We start from the raw sequence: 23,312 nt of genomic DNA on the forward strand, positions 1-23,312 counted from the left end.
CTGGGCCGAGGACACGCACAGGAAGCCTGGTGCGGGGAGCTGCTACCGGAGGGCTGGGGTGTGGAGGTGGTACTGGAAAAACCGGACCGTGCAGGCGCACTGGAGCTCTTGAGCACCGAGCCTGCCCAACCTTACCTGGTTGAATGCTCACGGTCGCCCTGCCAGTGCGGCGAGGTGGAATAGCCCGCACTGGACTATGCAGGCGAACCGGAGACACCGAGCGCAAGGCTGGTGCCATGTAAACCGGCCCAAGGAGACGCACTGGGGACCAGCTGCGTAGAGCCGGCTTCATGGCATTAGGCTCGACGCTCAATCTAGCCCGGCAGACACGCGGAGCTGGAATATACCGCACCGGGCTATGCACCCGCACTGGAGACACCGTGCGCACCACTGCATAACACGGTGCCTGTCCGGTCTCTCTAGCCCCCCGGTAAGCACAGGGAGTCTGCCCAGGTCTCCTACCTGGCATAGCCATACTCCCTGTTAGCCCCCCCCCCCCAATAAATTTTTGGGGCTGCCTCTCAGGCTTCCATCCGCGTCGCCGTGCTGCCTTCTCATACCAGCGCCTCTCTGCTTTCACCGCCTCCATTCTACGGTAACCTTCCTCGCACTGCTCCAGCGAATCCCAGGCGGGCTCCGGCACTCTCCCTGGGTCGGCCGCCCACCTGTCGATCTCCTCCCAAGTAGTATACTCCATACTGTACTCCTCCTTGGGCTGTTCCTGTTGTTTCTTCTCCCGCTGCACCTTAGTGCGGCTACACTCCCCTGGTTTAGCCCAGGGTCCTCTCCCGTCGAGGATTTCCTCCCATGTCCAGAAATCCTTATTGCGCTTCTCCTCGCGCTGCTCCTGCCTGTTGACACGCTGCTTGGTCCGTTGGTGGGTGATTCTGTAACGGTTTTCTTTATGAGAAGGAGAGTCGGACCAAAATGCAGCGTGTAGATTGCGATCCATGTTTTAATGAACAAACGTAAAACACGAATCAATGCAAACACTACAAAATAAAGAACGTGATGAACGTAACGAAAACCTAAAACAGCCTATCTGGTGAAAAACACATAGACAGGAACAATCACCCACAAACACACAGTGAACCCCAGACTACCTAAATATGGTTCCCAATCAGAGACAATGACGAACACCTGCCTCTGACTGAGAACCATATCAGGCTGAACATAGAAATAGACAAACAAGACATGAAACATAGAATGCCCACTCAGATCACACCCTGACCAATCAAAACATAGAAAATACAAAGTAAACTATGGTCAGGGCGTGACATACTGCTACTATTATTACACAAAAATATGGTATAAGAATAACCAAATTATTCAAATATAGTTCATAAATTAGCCTTTCACTCAACAATAACTAGTACATAGAAACAAACACCAGTACCTGGTTTGCCTTCCATATTGAAATCAAGAATAAAAAAAAGAAACCAACTTACTTCAATGTCACATACAATGAAGCTGGGCTGGGCCAATTTCTATTGTAGACTCTCAAATTGAAATAAAAACTAAAGTTGGTTCTATATGTACTCTGATTGTGATTATTAGGTTTTATAAACATGATCAGTGCTTCCCCCACACAATTCTAACCATCAAATTTGCATACATTTGGTGGATAGGTTGCTGCTGTTGGTCAATGGTCAGGGTCTGGGAGACAGGCAGGCTGCCTCTGACTGGGAAGAGAAACAGGCTCGCTTGAGCCTACTGCCTGAGGTTCATAGAAACATGCCTTCACTAATTCTGTAGTCTAATAGAAACTATATGTTTTAAAGGTTTATAATAATACCAATTAATACTCCTTTGATAAATAGCTCTCATACTCAAGATGCACATTTCATCACTTGGCAATAGAAACTTCATTAATTCGAAGAAAAAAATGTTTTCTATTTAATTCTTCTTAGTGCTTATGAATGTTCAATGTTACTGTACTGTTTTATTTGTTCCATGTTAGCTCACAGATTTGAGGGTTTGTTGAGTAGAGTGAAAGACTGTTCTCCTTAAAAGCCTTCCTCAGCTTTTTTTCCATCCACAAACCAAGGCTTCTGTGGACCGAACCAAAAGCGTAATTAGCGGTACCACTGTGTGGTGTAAAGACAGGAATCCAGTAACTGCCTGGCACTTTTCCTATCAATCAAATAAATTATTGAGGGGGTCAAATTGACCTGTCTCTAATATTGTGGGGGGGGGGGGGGGGGGGGGTCATGACCCCCCGTCACACCCACATGTTACGCACCTGAACACGTTCATAAATGTCAAAACAGACAAAAAAATGGAATCATAAAGGAATACGGTTTTAAAGTGTCTGTCCTATATCTTGCAAAGCTCAGGAAATATATATATTTTATGGGACACATTATACTTCCATTCATTTTTTAAAACTGTACCGGGTTACCTTCAGTCTTGGAGAACACCACCATGTTCGTGAGAATTTCCCCTTTCCATAGAGTGATTGTATTAGTTTTTGTAGGCCAAACTATTCGGAATCTACATATGTTTTCCTGAGAAGACCAATTTTCTGGATGTCTCCTAGTCGGCCACTTTATACCGCAGATGCAGAAGGCTTTTGATGGGGATTTAGGCACGGGTGCGTCAATCGACTCTTAAGGATTTAGGAGGGTATTAAGATTTTCAAATTCAATTTCAAATCGCTATCATCTAGTCATGTTCCTCAGATAGCTAGGCAGTCTGTAATCTCTTGCCTCCGTACCTCACTAGGGACAGGCAGGGGGAGGCAGACTACTGTCTCTAAGAGCAGGCCCAGAGAGAGCACACCTGACCTCAAACAGCAGTCTCAGGGGCCTCAGAGGAGAGCAAGCTCTCATAGGCCACCTGTACCTACAGTGAACGGTCAAAAGGTCAAGGTAGATAATACAGCAGAGCCAGTAATAATGCTTACATTACATGAGTTAATAGTTGTAATTACTTAAAAATACACTTAGGTACACTTGAAAGATGTACTGTATCAACGGTAAATATATATTTAGGGGCCTATTGAATCAAACATGGATATTTATTTTCCAGGAAAAGCCAAAACATTGTTATTTTTATGCTACAAAAAATGCTTCTAAGATCTAGGTACCTGTTATCTTGAACTAAAATGTTGTTTTGTGAACAGTAGGAGAGTTAGAATAGAGAGTCCAGCCACAACCCCAGTCCTATACCTGACAGAGGACCCAGCTCTGTGCCTATTACAGTATATTACCCAGGCCTGTGGCCATCCCACACCCCAGCCACACCCTTACCTCAGGTAAAGCACCCATCATAGCTCACACTGACTCAGGTAACATAGTGAGCTAGGTATGTATAATAACACATTGTACTTCGCATCGCAGGAAGAGTTTGAGGCATGGAGGACAAGTGTCCAGTAGAGGAATAGTGATTGTCCCGACAGACTCATCCAGGGAGGAGGAACGGGGAGACACTTGGAGAAGCTGAGGATGGATGAAGTAGAGAGGAAGAGTTAGAGTTGAAGAAGAATGTGATGGGAGGAATTAAAGTGGTGTTACGGTAGAGAAGGAAAATTGATGGGAGCGACCTAGAGGAGAGACAGAAGAAAGGCCCAAAGATGGAGTGAAGAGAGAGAACAGATCAAATGGTGAAACCAGAGCGTTAACAGCAGGGGGGGAAGATGCTTGGAGCACAGAGCTTTACCCTGATGTAAGTTCAAACTTTTGTAAGCAGATTCAGTCAAAACATTCATATTTACAATTCAAAACCAAAATAGTTCTACTCCAGTGAAATACTTTAGTGGAGAATGCCATGGGATGTGAAGCATGTCTTGGGAATTGTATGCATGATATGTCTCAATGTTTACTTTGCATAATGAAATGCTTAACAGCAGAGAGGGAGAATGATTCATCCTTTCCATGGTACGGTTAATGGGTCAATAAAACTATTTCCCCAATCCAGTAATCAATGCATGGTTTGCACCAGGGCTCTCCAACCCTGTTCCTGGACAGCTGCCTTCCTGTAGGTTTTTGCTCCAAACCCAGTTGGAACTAACCTGATTCAGTTTATCAACCAGATAATTATTAGAATCAGGTGCGCTAGATTAGGGTTGGAGCGAAAGCCTACGGGACGGTAACTCTCCAGGAACAGGTTTGGAAAGCTCTGGCTTCCAGTATAAAGTGACTAATCACACTAGACAAGTGCTTTAGCTGTAACATTGAAACAAATGACAAAACTTAGTGTACATGTTCGAACAGGCTATCGTAGAATTGAAAAATAATTGAAAAGGGCTATTGTTTGGAAGAAACCTGGCACCATCCCTACGGTGAGCCACGGTGGTGGCAGCATCATGCTGTGGGGATGTTTTTCAGCAGCAGGGACTGGTAGACTAGTCAGGACTGAGGCAAAGATGAACAGAGTAAAGTACAGAGAGATCCTTGATGAAAACCTACTCCAGAGCGCTCAGGACATCAGACTGGGGCGACGGTTCACCTTCCAACAGGACAACAACCCTAAGCACACAGCCAAGACAATACAGAAGTGGGTTCAGGACAAGTCTCTGAATGTCTTTGAGTGGCCCAGCCAGAGCCCGGACTTGAACCCGATCAAACCCTATTTTCAGGTCTCTGGAGAGAATTGAAAATAGCTGTGCAACAACGCTCCCCATCCAACCAGAAAGAGCTTGAGAGGATCTACAGAGAAGAATGGGAGAAACTCCCCAAATACAGGTGTGCCAACCTTGTAGCGTCATACCCAAGAAGACTCGAGGCTGTAACCGGTGCTTCAACAAAGTACTGAGTAAAGGGTCTGAATACTTATGTAAATGTTATATTTCAGTTTTTATTTTATTAATAGATTAGCAAAGATGTCTAAGAACCTGTTTTTGCTTTGTCATAATGGGGTATTGTGTGTAGATTAATGAGGGGAAAAAACAATTGAATCAATTTTAGAAGGCTGTAACCTAACAAAATGTGGAAAAAGTCAAGGGGTCTGAATAATTTCTGAAGGCACTGTATGTATCCTTTGGGTGTCCTGTCCTCTATCATTTTTTGTCAGAGGCATACATTTGACACTAGGATCGAGGCTCAGTGAGCAGGGTAGGTACCTGAGAACCAGCCATCAAGCTCCATACTGGGAGCACCCCTCAGTCCCCTGCCTCTCCCCAATCATGCTCCATTTCCACCCCTGGTCTCACAGCCAATATTTTACTTCAGGCCTGGGCCTTCGATGAAGATCAGCCTTACAGGGAAGAGCTGCGACTATGAAACACATTTCCTTCCATTGGACATGGAAGCTCAGTAGGTGAGATAATGTGTATAGTCTCTTATGCTCACTGCACTTGTATTAAGTAGTTGAGTCCAGTAATGCCACATCAGTCCTGGTGTGTGCTGAAGTCTTCTGTTGTCCACCTTAGGCTCTCGGATGTCTCACCTCTCTCTGCCGCGGACCATGGAACCCGGGCCTGTGACCAGGGAGGAGCTATGGGAGGTGGACAGGAGGGCAGGCATTCTCCTTCACTTCCAAACCCAGCAAAGGGTGAGGGCAAAAAAAGTTAATAAACCATTTATTAGTTATGCACAGTTCTCACCAAATGTTAAGCTAGTTATTTACACAAAAACATTTAAATGACGTATTAATGATTCGTAACATAAGATCATTTATAAGATTTTTAATATAGGTCCTTATAAACCGTTCCCTAATCATTAGCAGTCTTTTTGCAGTCACTAATCAAAATAATAATAATATAATAATAATAATAATAATAATTTCATCTACAGTGCATTTAATATCGTAACACACTACATAAAGTAGACATAATATACACATTACTATAGGAATTTTCATTTTAAATGAACAGGATGAAAAGCTAATGCAACAAAACAGTAAAACCAAAGAACAATAAAATGATTGGAAGAAGGCGTGTTTGATATGCAACCCTCAATGGTATTGTAGATACCCCTACCTGTATTCTCCATCAAATAATAAACAGAGCAAGTGCACTTCTGTCAGGTCAAATGTTTTTTGCCTTGTACTCAGTCCGTCCATTAGATTTACAAACCCTCCTTGTGTTAAGCAATTCTAAATCAGTATCCGAGATTTAAGGGACTTTTTTGGTGCATTACAGTGGAATGGAACATAACTTGACAAAAGTATTACAGTCGACTCAACACTTTATTTTCCAAAGTAGAATGCATTATGAAAAAACAAAACTCAAATATTAAAATCAAAAACACTAAATCCACATTTATTCACAAAGTATTTTTGCAGTTTGGGTTGAGTACTTTCTTATGGACCATGTCAATGTTCAACACTTACAATATCAAACCATGCAACCTGTTTGGTCATCCCTGTTATCGACTGTCTAGAATCAGGGCTATCCAACTCTGTTCTTCGAGAGCTGCCGTCCAGGAACAGGGTTAGAGAGCCCTGGTCTAGAACTTTAACCAGGTAGACCGTATCCACCTGAGACTGCCCCAAAAAACATGTTTTAGTGAACACAATAATTAACATCATAGTGTAAACATAGCTTCATACAACACAAAAGGGCTGCATTTAGACAGGCAGCCAAATGCAGATCTTTTTGTCACTAATTGCTCTTTCGTTTAACTAGATCAGCTCTGAAAAAAGATCTGTCAAGAGATGTGATTGGTCAAAAGACCAATTAGGGGAAAAGATATCAGTATTGGGTTGCTTGTGTAAACGCAGCCTATGGTACATTTAAACATTGCTTGGAAACTGGAAACAAATAGAATGGGAACAAAAGTGCCCACTATACCACAGATCATTCCCCTTAGGCTTTGCTGTAATAACTATGTACATACTAAATGATTTTCATTGTGATGAGCAATGATACAGTGCTGAACCGATAACTGACTCTGCATATCCCCTCTTGCCAAGTCAAACTATGACAAAAAAACAGTATTTTTCTCAAAGTTTTCACAGTTCAAGCATTAGAATGAAGATCCAGAGATCCCCACTTTCCCAAATGCACACCTCAACTAGTTGATTATTGTGGCAGCTGCAGTGCAGAGATTGCCATCTTTTTTAGTCGAGCTTCATCTATGAAGCCTTTTGTGCCCTCTCCTCCACATACAGCTGCATCTAAACAAAGAAAATATGTTGTTACATACAAATTTTACACAACATGAAATTATTCACATTCAAACAACATTACGTCTATTAGTGTGGGCTTTCATGCAAGTGTCGTAATCTTCACAAAGAACCATGCCATTGCTTACTTTCACAATGTCTGATGTCATGGTCTTCAGGGGTATGAGTCTGGGCTCCTGCATGTGTACTTCCTGCTCATCTGCAACTATCCATGGAAAATCCTGGAGGGGAACATGGCAACATCACATGTGGAGTGTACAGGCCCACACACTAGAATACAACATATATGATTGAATGTAGGTACACAAACAAGTCCGTGTATTACAATCAACACACATACAGTATTGAAACGTCCTGTTTGTGACAACACTGACCTTGATGACCTGAACCTTCTCCATGTTACGGGTGGCTGCCTCCCTGGTGTGGACCAGCACTGTAAACGTACATCCTGGGACAGTGGAAAGTAAATAGACATATTATAATACTATGACCGCTGCTAGACAACAACTTAACAGAAATTGTATACTGTATGTATAATGTGTATTTTTATATTGTATAATACAGGGCACATTTGGAAAATATATATATATATATATATATATATTCCTTGTCATGGACTCCACAAGGGAATTTGTTTGGGAACGCAAGACTTATATAGCAGCAGACCTCCAGCTATCGATTTTCAAACAGAGATGTTTCTCACCGAGTGTCTCTCCATTCTCCAATATAGCTTTTCCATCTTACCCGGTGGGTTGTTTTCCAGAACTGCATCACATACACTGATCTTCAGGATAACCGCCCTCAGTAACTGTTCCACGTGTGACAGCAATGTATCAGAGCTGTAGAGCCAGAAGAGTAACTCGTATAAGCTCAAGGTAGCGAAAAGGGCAATCCAACAACAAACCATATTAAATCAAATCAAATTGTATTCGGTGCATGTGACAAATACAACAGGTGTAGACTTCACCTCGAAATGCTTAATTACGAGCCCTAAAAAGTAAGAATATTTGAGAGAAAAAAAAGTCAAGGAAAATAGTAACACATTACAATAACAAGGCTACATACAAGGGGGTACAAGGTAGTTTGGGGTACAAGGTAGTTGGTGATTGAGGTAATATGTACATGTAGGTAGGGGTAAAAGTGACTAGGCAATCAGGATAGATAATAGCAGTAGAGTGTGTGAAGAGTGTGAAAGTGTGTTTGTGTGTGAGTATGTGGGGTCAATATGCATGTGTTTTGTGTGCGTGAGCATATGTAGTGCGTGTGTGTGTTTGTTGGAGTGTCAGAGTAGTGCGTGAGTAGATTCCAGTGAGTGTACATAGAGCCAGTGTAACAGAGTCAGTGCAACAAAAAAAGGGGGACAATGCAAATAGTCCAGGTGGCCATTTGAATAACTGTTCAACAGTCTTATGGCTTGGGGGTAAAAGCTGTTCAGGATCCTTTTGGTCCCAGACTTGGCGCTCCGGTACCGCTGCCGTGCGGTAGCAGAGAGAACAGTCTATGACTTGGGTGGCTGGAGTCTTGGATGGCAGGGAGCTTGGTCCCAGTGATGTACTGGGCCGTACGCACTACCTTCTGTAGCGCATTACGGACGGATGCCAAGCCGTTGCCATACAGAGCAGTGAAGCAGCCAGTCAAGATGGTCTCATTGGTGCAGCTGTATAACTTTTTGAGGATGTATTTCAACCTTCAACCTTCTGAGGGGGAAGAGGTGTTGTCATGCCATCTTCACAACTGTGTTGGTGTGTATGGACCATGATAGGTCCTTAGTGATGTGGACACAGAGGAACTTGAAGCTCTCGACCCACTCCACTACAGCCCTGTTGATGTGAATGGTGGTGTGCTCAGCCCACAATTTCCTGTAGTCCATGATCAGCTCCTTTGTCTTGCTGACGTTGAGGGAGAGGTTGTTGTACTGACACCACACTGCCAGGTCTCTGACCTCCTCCCTGTAGGCGGTCTCATCATTGTCAGTGATCAGGCCTATCACTGTCGTATCATCTGCAAACTGAATGATGGTGTTGGAGTTGTGCGCGACCACAGTCGTGGGTGAACAGGGAGTACAAGAGGGGACTAAGCACGCACCCCCGAGGGGCCCCCGTGTTCATGGTCAGCATAGCTGATGTGTTGTTGTCTACCCTCATCACCTGGGGGCTACACATCGGGGCTGCCCATCCAGGTGCAGAGGGAGATGTTCAGTCCCGCGGTCCTGAGATAAATGATGAGCTTAAAGGAGAACTATGGTGTTGAACATGATGAGCAGTAGTCAATGAACACCATTCTCACATTGGTGTTCCTTTTGTCCAGGTGGGAAAAGGGCAATGTGGAGTGCAATATAGATTACATCAGAGATTGCATCATCTGTGGATCTGTTGGGGCGGTATGTGAATTGGAGTAGGTCTAGGGTGTCTGGGATGATGGTGTTGATGTAAGCCATGACCAGCCTTTCAAAGTATTTCATGGCTACAGATTTTTTATTTCACCTTATTTTAACCAGGTAAGCTAGTTGAGTACAAGTTCTCATTTGCAACAATCGATGGCGGTTATGATATCGTTTAGGACCTTGAGCATGGCTGAGGTGCACCCATGACCAGCTCTGAAACCAGATTGCATATTGGAGAATGTACGGTGAGATTCAAAGTGGTCGCTAATCTGTTTGTTAACTTGGCTTTCAAAGACCTTAGAAAGGCAGGGTAGGATAGATATAGGTCTGTAGCAGTTTAGGTCTAGAGTGTCTCCCCCTTTGAAAAGGGGGATGACCGGGCAGCTTTCCAATCTATGGGAATCTCAGACGATACGAAAGAGAGTTTGAACAGCCTAGTAATAGGGGTTGCAACAATTGCGGCAGATAATTTTAAAAAGAGAGGATCCAGATTGTCTAGCCCGGCTGATTTGTAGGGGTCCAGATTTTGCAGCTCTTTCAGAACATCAGCTATCTGGATTTGGGTAAAGGAGAAGTGGGGAGGTTTGGGCAAGTTGCTGTGGGGAGCGCAGGGTTGTTGACCGGGGTAGGTGTAGCCAGGTGGAAAGCATATGGCCAGCCATAGAAAAATGCTTATTGAAATTCTCAATTATTGTGGATTTATTGATAGTGACAGTGTCTCCTAGCCTCAGTGCAGTGGGTAGCTGGGAGAAGGTGCTCTTATTCTCCATGGACTTTATAGTGTCCCAGGACTTTTTTGAGTTTGTACTACAGAATGCAAATTTCTGATTGAAAAAGCTATCCTTAGCTTTCCTAACTGCCTGTGTTGCATATCACGGGGGCAATTCGATGCTAATGCAGAACGCCACAGGATGTTTTTGTGCTGGTCAAGGGCAGACAGGTCTGGAGTGAACCAAGGGCTATATCTATTCCTGGTTCAATTTTTTTTTAATGGACCATGCTTATTTAAGATGATGGGGAAGGCAATTTTAAAGAATAACCAGGCATCCTCTACTGATGAGATGAGGTCAATGTCATTCCAGGATACCCCGGCCAGGTCGATTACAAAGGCCTGTTCGCTGAAGTGTTTTAGGGAGATGTGAGTGCTACTGGACGAAAAGTAATTTAGACACATTACCTTGGCGTTCTTGGGGACAGGGACTACGGTGGTCTGCTTGAAACATGTAGGTATTAAAGACTAGGGTTGTCATGATGCCAGTATCGTGATACAACGATACTGGATTTTCCATGGCAAAAAGGAAAACACAAAGCAGACTAAACACTTTGGTCCTTTAAAAAAATCTACTGTACGTAAAATATTATGTTCTATATCTTGGAAAATGAATGTGATTCTGGGTGACAACATAAAGCTTTCCAACATTAAGACTGTTTTCCTCAGAAAATGTTGCCCGTTTCATGTTTTTTTTCCCTTGCCATGACACATCGGAGTATCGCAATTCTGGTATCGTGACAACCCTATCAGAGAAGTTGAAAATGTCAGTGAAGATATATACACTCACCTGATGGATAAAAGAGGAGGCTGTGAAATCTCAAAGACAAATCTCTCAACTGGATGATGCTCTTTGTCCATGATGACCACAACCACTTTTTCTGCATCATTCTGAGGGAGAAATGTAGAACTTCATGCAAGTAATATGCACTCAAAAAAAGGTGTGCCCTCATGCAATAACATATTTAGCATGGTGAGCCATTGGGTTTGCAAAACTATGTCAATCATATGTAGGCTAATGTATTCTCTCACCTTCTCAATGAGGGGTTTTACACAGTGAAGAGTATCATGGATGTATTGGTTCAGCTCTGGGTGGCATGACATCTAGAAGGTAATGCAACATGAGTGATGGATATTTTGCAGATAACCGTTAATAGTAGCTGAATAGTTATTACCCCGGTGATATTATAACCTTACCTGTACAGGTACATTGTATTTCTTTCTCTTCTGGAATATTCCAGATGGGTACACCTCTCGTACATAGAGGATGAGATGAATAGCCACTTCCAAAAACTCACACAAGATGTCAGCCACCACTGCAAAAGAAACAGGCAGTAACGAAGCTTGAGTCTATATGAAAATGAAATTGTTAATTGAAATGCACATTTTACAGGTCGACGTAAAATAATGTATATAGCTAGCTACCTTGTCCAAAATTGAGGTCTTGTCTTGTTAGCGTTGTCATTTTCTGGTGGCTGAGAGACGAGAACACAAATAATGTCGAATGATATGAGGCGAACGTTTCAAACGTCAAAAAAAGGAATTGCAACATGGAACAATTCAACCTTTGAAAAACGTAAGACTGTCGTTTTAAAATCTGTTCTCAGGATTTAATCATAATATACAGCAAAGATGCGAATAATACCTGCAACGTCTGTATATTTGTTTACATCCACTGCTTCCTGTCGTCGCTTGGTTATGACGTTTATATGGCGCACACTGATATCTTGAAAACACACTAGTTGACGTATTGTGTGCGCTGTGTTGAAACCTCCGTTCCCCCATCTTGGCACTCCCCCACCACTGTAAAAACATATTTCGGAAGCTATAGAATACATTTATTAATTTCTACATTCGTTTTGCCACATTTATTATATTACAGATCCCTTAATGCATACCTTAAAATTATAGTATGTGATCTAAGCATATGTATATGCTTAGCTCACATATATACAGTACCAGTCAGAAGTTTGAACATACCTACTTATTCAAGGGTTTTTCACTATTTTTTACATTGTAGAATAACAGTGAAGACACCAAAACCATGAAATAACACATGTGGAATTATGCAGTAACCCAAAAAGTGTTAAACAAATCAAAATATATTTTATATGTGAGATTCTTCAAAGTAGCCACCCTTTGCATTGATGACAGCTTTGCACACTCTTGGTATTCTGTCAACCAGTTTTATGAGAAGTCACCTGGAATGCATTTCAATTAACAGGTGTGCCTTGTTAAAAGTTCATTTGTGGAATTTCTTTCCTTCTTTATGCGTTTGAGCCAATCAGTTGTGTTGTGACAAGGTTGGGGTGGTATACAGAAGACAGCCCTATTTTGGTAAAAGACCAAGTCCATGTTATAGCAAGAACAGCTCAAATAAGCAAAGAGAAATCACAGGCCATCATAGCTTTTAGACATGGAGGTCAGTCAATACGGAACATTTCAAGAACTTTGAACATTTCTTCAAGTGCAAAAAACATCAAGCGTTAGGATGAAACTGGTTCTCGAAGGAATGCCACAGGAAAGGAAGACCCAGAGTTACCTCTGCTGCAGAGGATTAGTTCATTAAGAGTTACCAGCCTCAGAAATTGCAGCCCAAATAAATGCTTCACAGAGTTCAAATAACAGACACGTCTCAATATTAACTGTTCAGAGTAGACTGCCCTTAATCAGGCCTTCATGGTTGAATTGCTGCAAAGAAACCACTACTAAAAAGACATCAATAAGAAGAAGATACTTGTTTGGGCCAAGAAATACGGTGGAAATCTGTCCTTTCGTCTGATGAGTCCAAATTTGAGATTTTTGGTTCCAACAGCCGTGACTTTGTGAGACGCAGAGTAGGTGAACAGATGATCTCCGCATGTGTGGTTCCCACCGTGAAGCATGAAGAAGGAGGTGTGATGGTGCTTTGCTGGTGACACTGTCAGTGATTTATTTAGAATTCAAGGCACACTTAACCAGCATGGCTACCACAGCATAATGCAGCAATACGCCATCCCATCTGGTTTGCGGTTAGTGGTACTATCATTTGTTTTTCAACAGGACAATGACCCAAAACACACCTCCAGGCTGTGTAAGGGCAATTTGACCAAGTAGAGTGATGGAGTGCCGCATTAGATGACCTGGCCTCCACAATCACCAGACCTCACCCCAATTGAGATGGTTTGGGATGAGTTGGACCATAGAGTGAAGGAAAAGCAGCCAACAAGTGCTCAGCATATGTGGGAACTCCTTCAAGACTGTTGGAAAAGCATTCCTCATGAAGCTGGTTGAGAGAATACCAAGAATGTGCAAAGCTGTCATCAAGGTGGCTATTTTGAAGAATCTAAAATCTAAAATATATTTTGATTTGTTTTAACACTTTTTTGGTTACTACATGATTCCATATGTGTTATTTCATTTTTAAATGTATTTATTTAACCTTTATTTAACCAGGAAGGGCTCATTGAGATTTAAAATCTCCTTTTCAAGAGCGTCCTGGCCAAGATAGGCAGCACCAAGTCATTACAAAAATTACAGACAAACAACAAGAAAAACTACAAGTAATCCTAGTAAAAACCATAGAATTCACAAGAGTATAACAAAATCAAAAACAGCAAATTAAAAACATTGACAGGTCAGGGAATCAGTCTCAAGATCATTCATCAGTGATTTAAAAATACCAATCAGGACAAGTTCTTCCAGTTTAAAATTATTTTGTAAGGCGTTCCAAGACGATGGCGCAGAGTACATAAAAGGCCTTTTACCAAATTCAGTTCGGACATTTGGAACAGTAAGCAGGATAAAGTCCAGCGAACGAAGAGAGTACCCACCACATTTCTGAACAATAAAAATGCCCAAATAAAAAGGTAGTAAACCCAAAATGGCTTTGTAAATAAAAGTATACCAGTGCCTGAGCCTACGAGTGACTAGAGAAGGCCAGCCAACCCTGGTATACAAAGTGCAGTGGTGCGTAAGGGTTTTGCAGTTTAAAATAAATCTCAAAGTGCCATGGTAAAGGGTGTCAAGTGATCTCAAACACTGAGCGGAAGCATTGATTTATAAAATATCTCCATAGTTGTCACGCCCTGGCCATAAATAGGCTTTTATTCTCTATTTTGGTTAGGCCAGGGTGTGACTAGGGTGGTCATTCTATGTTCCTTATTCTATGTTTTTGTATTGCTTTGTTTTTGGCCAGGTATGGTTCTCAATTAGGGACAGCTGTCTATCGTTGTCTCTGATTGAGAACCATACTTAGGTAGCTCTTGCCCACATGGGTTTTGTGGGTAGTTGCTTTCTGTTTTTGCGTCTGCACCAGACAGAACTGTTTCGGTTGTTCTCGTCGTCGTTTTGTTAATCAGTGTTCAGTTCCATTAAGGATGAATACGTACCACGCTGCACCTTGGTCCTCACCTTCTTCATACGACAACCGTTAGAATAGTCCAGTAAGGGTATTAATGTAGCTGATAATAGCCTCCTTCTGGCTTCAAATGAAAAATAGGCCTTATTCCTAAAATAAAATCCCAATTTCAGCTTCAATTTTTTTGTAAGTTGTTGAATATGCAATTTAAAAGAGAGGCCGCCATCAATTAAAATTCCAAGATATTTATGAGGTTACAACCTCAATCTCCTTGCCCTGACAGGTAGTAATAGGTGAAAGGTTCAGAGGTCTATTTCTTGCTTTAGAAAACACTGTTAGTGTAGTTTTGTCAGTATTGAGGATAAGCTTCAATTGACACAAGGTATGTTGAACAGTATAAAAAGCGGTTTGCAAGTTCTGGAAAGCTTTTGTAAGAGATGAGGCACAAGTAAATAACAGTATCATCAGCATAAAAATGAAGTTGTGCATTTTGGACATTTTTGTCTAAATCATTTATATAAATAGTGAATAAGAGAGGAACAAGTACAGAGCCTTGGGGCACACCATTAATGACAGACAATTTAACAGACATTAGCCCATCAAATTGAGTACACTGAGTTCTATCATACAGATAGTTAGCAAACCATGCAACTGCATGCTCTGAAAGACCTACACTCGACAATCTCTGCATTAGCATAGCATGATCAACTGTATCAAAAGCCTTAGGGAGATCAATAAAAAGTGAGACACAGTGCTGTTTTTTGTCAAGGGTTTTGATGTCTTCACTATTATTCTACCAGGTAGAAAATAGTACAAATTAAGAAAAACTCTTGAATGAGCAGGTTTTGTATAAAACCATTTAAATTAAAGTATACTATTTTTTAGATTACTGTTACTGTCCCTACCACAAAAATATATATACTTAAAATAGATATAATTTTGTCCTTGAAACATTGATTTGAAATATTGTATAATTCCATTCATTTCTTTGGAGGACTGCTCCTACTGGGGAATGCCAAATTATGGCTGACAGGTTGCTTCAAAGCCTCTTAATGGCCAATATACTGTATAGCATCAGCAATCCAGGATTATATCCATCATTAGCACACAAAAATAGCCAATGCACAAAAAATAACTACACTTTTGAGCTCTATGGGGGCATTCTCAAGTGGTAGAGAGAATCCCCTGGTCACCTATAGAGACCTGCTAAGAGGAAGGATGTTAAGTGCCACATGCCTTTCAATGCATGACTTTGAACACCTTGAAATGTATTTGTTGTAAGAAATGTGCAATATAAATCAAGTTTGATTTGATTGATGACATTACAGCAGTAGAATAGAGGACAAGTGCAGTTTTTCCATAAACTAATTGATAACTTGGGATTTTATCACTTGACATATGAATCATATAGTGGGAAGGATCCTACAAATTAAGACTGTGTTAATGCATGTACCACTTCAAATAAGCAAATACAGTTCCTTTGAATATTTGTCTCTGGTCATGAAACTACAACACAGGTTGGATGTCTAAACAAAGTCAATTCTGAATGTCAATAGATTTTTAGATTCCTTATAATCCATGACAACATTCTAGAACTGAGTTAACACTCATCTAAGTCTGTTATCCGGGGTAGTCTCGTTAATATTAATAACATTGATTACGTGTCTCTTTCCTTGTAGAATATTGACAGCAGTATAGAACACATTGTATTGCTAAGATGCTCAAACGTAACATAATAGCTACACTCACCGACACAGGATAAATTTTATCCCTCATGCTGGCTCTGACTAAACCGGTAAGTTGCCCCTCACAATAGCTGCACTTCTCCACATGGCCAGGCTTTTAGTGGTCTTCCCCTTTTAATGCTCTAATGCTCATCCTTGAAAAATGTCATAAGGTCTGAAATAAAAGTCAACATACTGTACAAACAATTATCTAGGCTAAGTAATACAATATTATTTTTTGTTCTGCTAACTATCTAGCTAAAGTGTCGTCAGTGGCTAGCTAAGACAGAGAAAGGAGACGGAAGAGGTTCAACACTTTATTAAATTAATTTCAATACAGCACATGGATTCATCATAGATTGGGCAAAGGTCTCTGATCGCGCTGGTGAATGGTAGCTGACAATGTCGGCTAGAGATGACGTGAGGAGCTTCCTGCAGGAATTTGTAGTCTTACTGAGGTTCTCTGTAGCTAATTAGCATTTGTTTTAAAGTAAATTGAGGCAAATATATTGATAAAACTCACCTTGCCTGAGAGATAATTAAAGTGATTATCAAAACGTCACGCCAAGCTAAGCCTACACCAAACACATACTTAGTTTGAAGTGTTTGTAAAATTCACTATGTGAAAAATGAATGGTGAAAAAATGAATCAAACCATCGAGAAGGATAAAATAATGTTTATCATCATTGGAAAGAGCCATATAACTACTATCGCATAAGCCTTATCAATTTATGACCAGGTGATGAATGCTGACCTTGATGAAATCATGAACTTTGTTCAAGGCTTCATAATTATAGAGCAAGAGGCACACTTTTCAAGACTATCTGCCTTCAGTCCTCGATAGAGCACAGTGCTGCTGACTGTATAACATAATAACTGACTTCCAGTTATTTTCAGGTTAATTTGGGTGACTAACAGGTTAATTTGGGTGACTAACATGCTGACCACACTGCGAGCGTTGAAAAATAAATGTACATATGCATGTTATTCAATCATTGCACCCACACTGCTTGTGCTTGTCAACTAGTGTCTGCGTAGCCAGGCGCTAAAATAGAACTTGGTTCTTGAAGGGCAAGTCCCGCCTCTCCCATCCCTTCATTGGTTTTTAGGAACATATACCGACGCGCCATCTCCTCATTGGTTTTTAGGAGCATATATCCACTTGGGTGATAAACTGAGGTCCAAACTCCAGTCCAGTTGGTGTGGGTAATGCACCTTAAAGTTGGTTGCCAACCACCATATAAAGTCCAAAGAAGAAGAAGAAGCCTGAAGGAGGAGAGATTACTAGAAACAAAAACTTATCTGTGGATTAATTATATCCTTTTATCTGTGGATTAATTGTCGGAGGACCTTGTGCAGGTAAAATAACACCCAATGTTTATGTCCCAGGACAAATGATCTAGCAACAGCAAGCTAGCTAGCTAAATTGCCATAAATGTTTAATGCTTTTCGACCTGTCCCCAAATTATGGTTGGTTCAGAGTTCATTTTGATATTTCAACCTGAGTGTCCTGATCGCGTCTGGTGTGGGTGGACAAAATCAACATGCGTACGCGAACGCGCTCGAGCGGTCTGGGCAGCATGTACTGTAACAACAGGAATAATTTCCAGCGGATCATTTTTGAGCAAGCTGATCAATGTTCCACAGCTCCAGACACCTGTTTTGAGTTTTAAAGTGTCATAGAAAAACTTATTTTATGATACAATTACATATAATAAGATACACAAAATTTATTGAAATTTAAGTTGGCCTGAATGGGAGGAGGAGGGACTGAATTGGTCTAAATTGATTGTGGTAAGACAATTGAAAGACGTGTAAAAATGTCTTATGAAGCTGTTACCTATTCTGTGTCCATATTGCCTAACGCCATCACTATCTTCTCTTCACAGGCTGTTGAAGAAGTATTTGCAGTATATAACGTTCAGGGAAGAATGACTTCTGAAACGGACCCCAACACTGCTGGTGTTCAATACAACCGCTGGAATGAAGACAACATCAACCTGAATGTGGCTGGAACAGGTGTAACGGGGTAAGCTGTGAATAAGACATTTACTTTACTTTCAATTAAGGTGTATCACATTAAAATGATAGTCAGTGCACATTGTTTTTCCTCCATTAAATCCCATTTGATTAACTTCTCCACATTCTGACCTCTTGAGTTTACTGATAGTGTATGTAACTGACCCCAACAGTAATCACTGGCCATATGTATTACATGACATGTTCTGCTTATCAAAGGCTCTACAACAGGGTCTGCACTGGCACCCTGGGCGTAGCTATCAAGGTGGCCGGAGCTTTGGCTGCACTAGTGGCTGTTTACATCTTAGGATACCTCATTGGATATTACGCCCACAAATGCTGACCAGCCACTGACCGAAGGACCCTTGTTCAGAGAGGAAGGACCCTCAATGGATGGAATTATGTTATGTATCAATTATGTGTTATGTATCAATTATACATGGGTTTTAAATGACCAAATAATGGCTGTATGAGAGGATCAAAGATTATTGGAGCCACACTTTCAATAATAGTCAGGATTTTATGTTTCCTTTTTTTAGAAGTGTTGGGATTGCAGTTTGCTTGTTGTAAAGTGATTTTACAGCTTCCCCACAGCTTGGTCTTTTATGTGAAATGCCAGGGCAATTAGGCGATTAAGTCCAAAAATATGAACAAAATGTTAGACTTTTGGTATTCAATATGTTCTTCTCAGTAAGTGATATTACAGTGCCTTCAGAAAGTATTCATACCCCTTGACCTATTCCACATTTTGTTGTGTTACATCCTGAATTTAAAATGGATTACATTTTTGCCACATAATGACAAAGTGAAAACATGTTTTGACAAAATTGTGCTAATTTATTGAAATACAGAAACATTTCATTTAGGTAAGTATCACATCCCTGAGTCAATACGTTAGAATCACCTTTGGCAGCGATTACAGCTGTGAGTCTTTCTGGGTAAGTCTCAAAGAGCTTTGAACATCTGGATTGTACAATATTTGCACATTACTATTTTTTTAATTCTTCAAGCTCCCTCAATTTGCTTGTTGATCATTTCTAAATACACTTTGACATTATGGGCTATTGCATGTAAGCCAGTGACACAAAATCTCAATTTAATACATTTTAAATTCAGGCTATAACAACAAAATGTGGAAAACGTCAAGAGGTGTGAATGCTTTGAGGGCACTGTATTCATTTCTGTGGTTTTAAGATTGTACTGTTGGGCATGTTTTGTAAGCCTATTCAACTGTGCATCAAAGTCATGTGGCTTCAATATTTATATGAAAGGAAACAGCGAATACTAATAGTGATAAAAAGGCTGTTGAAAATATATTGATTCCATGTGTTATTCCACAAACATTGTGTGTGAACTATGTGAGTCAAACAAGATGTTTTCCTCTTGAAAAGGACTGGAAACAATGTTATTCAGGTAGATGTACAATTGATTTCAGTATTGAGGTGTAATCATCTGCAAATATCAAACCTCATCTTTACAAAAATACACTTTAATATGTTTAGTTTCAGCCTTTTCTCACTTAAAATCTGCCAAGTCTGCAAAGAGAAATATCTTTATAATCAACCTATCATGCAGATTTAAAAAATCCTGTGCATTTGAGCCCTGTAGCAGGGGTGTAATTTCCAGGGGGAAAGTGGGGTTACGGCCCCCCTCTCAATATTAGAGGCAAAATTGTCTTCTGCAATGGTCCCCTCCCCAATGTTGAAGTCAACCTATGTGACTGCTCATACAGAGAATGTAATGTCCACAATGTCAATGATGACTATGAAAAATAAAAAATCTGTCATATATTTTGTTCTTTCTCATTTACAACTGCGACTTGGCCAAGATAAAGCAAAGCAGTTAGACAAAAACAACAACACCGAGTTACACAAGGGATAAACAAACGTACAGTCAATAACACAATATGAAAATATATATACAGAGTATGCAAATGTAGTAAGATTAGGGAGGTAAGGCAATAAAACAAATGTAGGCCTTACTGCAGCTTTTGCGATTCTATATCATAAAAAAATGGAACCTTTAACAAGGCAAGTCAGTTAAGAACAAATTCTTATTCTCAATGATGGCCTAGGAACAGTGGGTTAACTGCCTTGTTCAGGGGCAGAACAACAGATTTTTACCTTGTCAGCTTGGGGATTTGATCTTGCAACCTTTCGGTTACTAGTCCAAGGCTACCTGCCGCCCCTCATTCTCCAGAAGTTTGCACTTTTATATTTCCTGAAAATCATTTGCCGTATTGTTGAATCATTGTTGAATCCATGATGGGAAGTCTGCAAATTTGCACCTTGGAAGTAGGGCTGTTGCGGTGACCGTATTACCGCCACATCAGCAGTCATGACCCCAGTAAAATTCCACGTGACTGCACGGTAATCTGCTCTTATGCACTCTGGACATCCGTTGGTAGTACCCAACTCGCTAATGACCTAGTGGTCTGGTCCTCAGCGCTTGATTGGTCCTCTAACCACTCACGTCAATGCAAATGTAAAATCACATCAAACACTTATCGTGAAAACAGTATCGTGTTTTTAAAACTCACCTACCTCACTGTGATCAATCAATTTGAAGAAAGAAGTTGAAACGGAGTGGAAAACGTGGTCGTTGTGGATGTTGTTTCAAAGTCTAACAAAAATGACATCGCATTTCTAAGGTGATTATTCATTCAACACCCATATGCATATTGCAGCTTATGAGCCCAAGCCTGAAAACAACTGAATTTAAATAATGATTTTGCAGTTATGAAATACATAGGCTGCCGCATATTACGCACGTCAGAAAAAACTAAAATATGTCTTTGGTACAAAATTAAACAAATAATCGCCTTTGAGTGTGGACTGTATTATTATGCATACTTATGCTACACTCTATCCATGAGTCTGGGAGAGAATGTATAGGCCTAAGTGATGCTGTTGGTTCATTGATTGTGCAGGGCGGCTTAGAGTTAACCTGCAATTTGTATTTGATTTTAAATAGCCTAGTAATAGGGCATTTTCTATATTTTCATAATTAATAGGCTGACACATTACCTTTAACTACAGAATATCTCACCACCGTGCGTTTCCATCTCCGAGAAGCTGCATGCTCCTCAAACATTGGTTGATGGAGTTAAATACGTGTTTTTATAAGGCCAGACATTTCTATATGCAATCCCGTGTGAAAGCAGAGTTTTGATGGTTGTCACTAAAAAGATGCTACTATATTTATTTATCATTTGCTCGTATTAAGCACATGCTCTGCTATAAAAATGGAGTAGCCTACAAGGCATGATTGAAAAACGAACAAGCGGGAATGCACGTCCATTCACCTTTCTAGTGCCTACGGATGACATCTTTTTACCCCTGCCTCTGTTCCTTCCCATTTGATAATGGCCATTCTAAATCAAAACTAACTATACATATTAGTAAAGACTAGATTAATTGATAATAGTCTGATGGATGAAAATATGATCACTTGATGAGAGAACAGCGTGTGCAACTTGAGGCAAGGAACAGAGCGCAAGCTTTTTTTTGTGTCTTCTCAAATCATCAATACCCTATAGTCGCATCATGCAGCCCATATATCTTTTGATTTCTAAGACATTCTAAGGTTTGATTTTTCAACGCTGATACCGATACCGATTATTGGAGGACCAAAAAAATCTGATACCGATTAATCGGACGATTTTTATATATATATATATATATCTCACGGTGGTGAGATATATATATATATGTAATAATGACAATTACAACAATACTGAATTAACACTTTAATTTAACTCAATATAATACATAAATAAAATACATTTAGTCTGAAATAAATAATGAAACATGCTCAATTTGGTTTAAATGCAAAAATAAAGTGTTGGAGAAGAAAGAAAAAGTGCAATATGTGCCATGTAAAAAAGCAAACGTTTAAGTTCCTTGCTCAGAAGAGTACATATGAAAGCTGGTGGTTCCTTTTAACATGAGTCTTCAATATTACCAGGTAAGAAGTTTTAGGTTGTAGTTATTATAGGAATTATAGGACTATTTCTCTCTATACCATTTGTATTTCATATACCTTTGACTATTGGATGTTCTTGTAGGCACTATAGTATTGCAAGCCTTATCTCGGGAGTTGATAGACTTGAAGTCATAAACAGTGCTGTGCTTCAAACATTGCAAAGAGCTGCAGGCAAACGCAGGAAAGTGCTGTTTGAATAAATGCTTACGAGCCTGCTGCTGCCTACCACCGCTCAGTCAGACTGCTCTATCAAATATCAAATCATAGACTTAATTATAACATAATAAACACACAGAAATACGAGCCTTAGGTCATTAATATGGTCAAATCCGGAAATGATCATTTAGAAAACAAAACGTTTATTCTTTCAGTGAAATACGGAACTATTCCATATTTTATCCAACGGGTGGCAACCCGTTGATGTTACATTGCACAACCTTCAATGTTATGTCATAATTATGTAATATTCTGGCAAATTATTTACGGTCTTTGCTAGGAAGAAATTCACACAGTTCGCAACTAGCCAGGTGGCCCATACTGCTGCAAATACCCTGACTCTGCTTGCACTGTAACGCAATGACTACAGACCCGAAGTACTCACATTTGTAGCCATGAAGTGCTTTGAAAGGTTGGTCATGGCTCACATTAACACCATTATCCCAGAAACCCTAGACCCACTCCATTTTGCATACCGCTCAAACAGATCCACAGATGATGCCATCTCTATTGCACTCCACACTGCCCTTTCCCACCTGGACAAAAGGAACACTTATGTGAGAATGCTATTCATTGACTACAGCTCAGCGTTCAACACCATAGTACCCTCAAAGCTCATCACTAAGCTAAGGATCCTGGGACTAAACACCTCCCTCTGCAACTGGATCCTGGACTTCCTGAAGGGCTGCCCCCAGGTGGTGAGGGTAGGTAGCAACACATCTGCCACGCTGATCCTCAACACTGGAGCTCCCCAGGGGTGTGTGCTCAGTCCCCTCCTGTACTCCCTGTTCACCCACGACTGCATGGCC

At 40.7% G+C, this 23,312-nt stretch overlaps 1 protein-coding gene across 1 annotated transcript; it reads right to left on the minus strand.

Moving 5' to 3' along the window:
- Positions 1-6,110: 6,110 nt before the first annotated feature.
- Positions 6,111-16,574, minus strand: mad2l2 (mitotic arrest deficient 2 like 2). Its single transcript, XM_021566314.2, has 10 exons — positions 16,309-16,574; positions 11,866-12,023; positions 11,646-11,695; positions 11,418-11,536; positions 11,253-11,324; positions 11,011-11,111; positions 7,813-7,907; positions 7,443-7,516; positions 7,197-7,289; positions 6,111-7,059 (listed from the first exon to the last, which is right to left on the minus strand). Exons 1-10 carry the CDS (start codon positions 16,333-16,335, stop codon positions 7,018-7,020), a joined length of 831 nt encoding a protein of 276 aa, XP_021421989.2. The 5' UTR covers positions 16,336-16,574; the 3' UTR covers positions 6,111-7,017.
- Between the last annotated feature and the right edge of the window lie 6,738 nt (positions 16,575-23,312).

This window comes from Oncorhynchus mykiss, chromosome 16, assembly GCF_013265735.2.
Source record: "Oncorhynchus mykiss isolate Arlee chromosome 16, USDA_OmykA_1.1, whole genome shotgun sequence".
Classification (NCBI taxonomy): domain Eukaryota; kingdom Metazoa; phylum Chordata; class Actinopteri; order Salmoniformes; family Salmonidae; genus Oncorhynchus; species Oncorhynchus mykiss.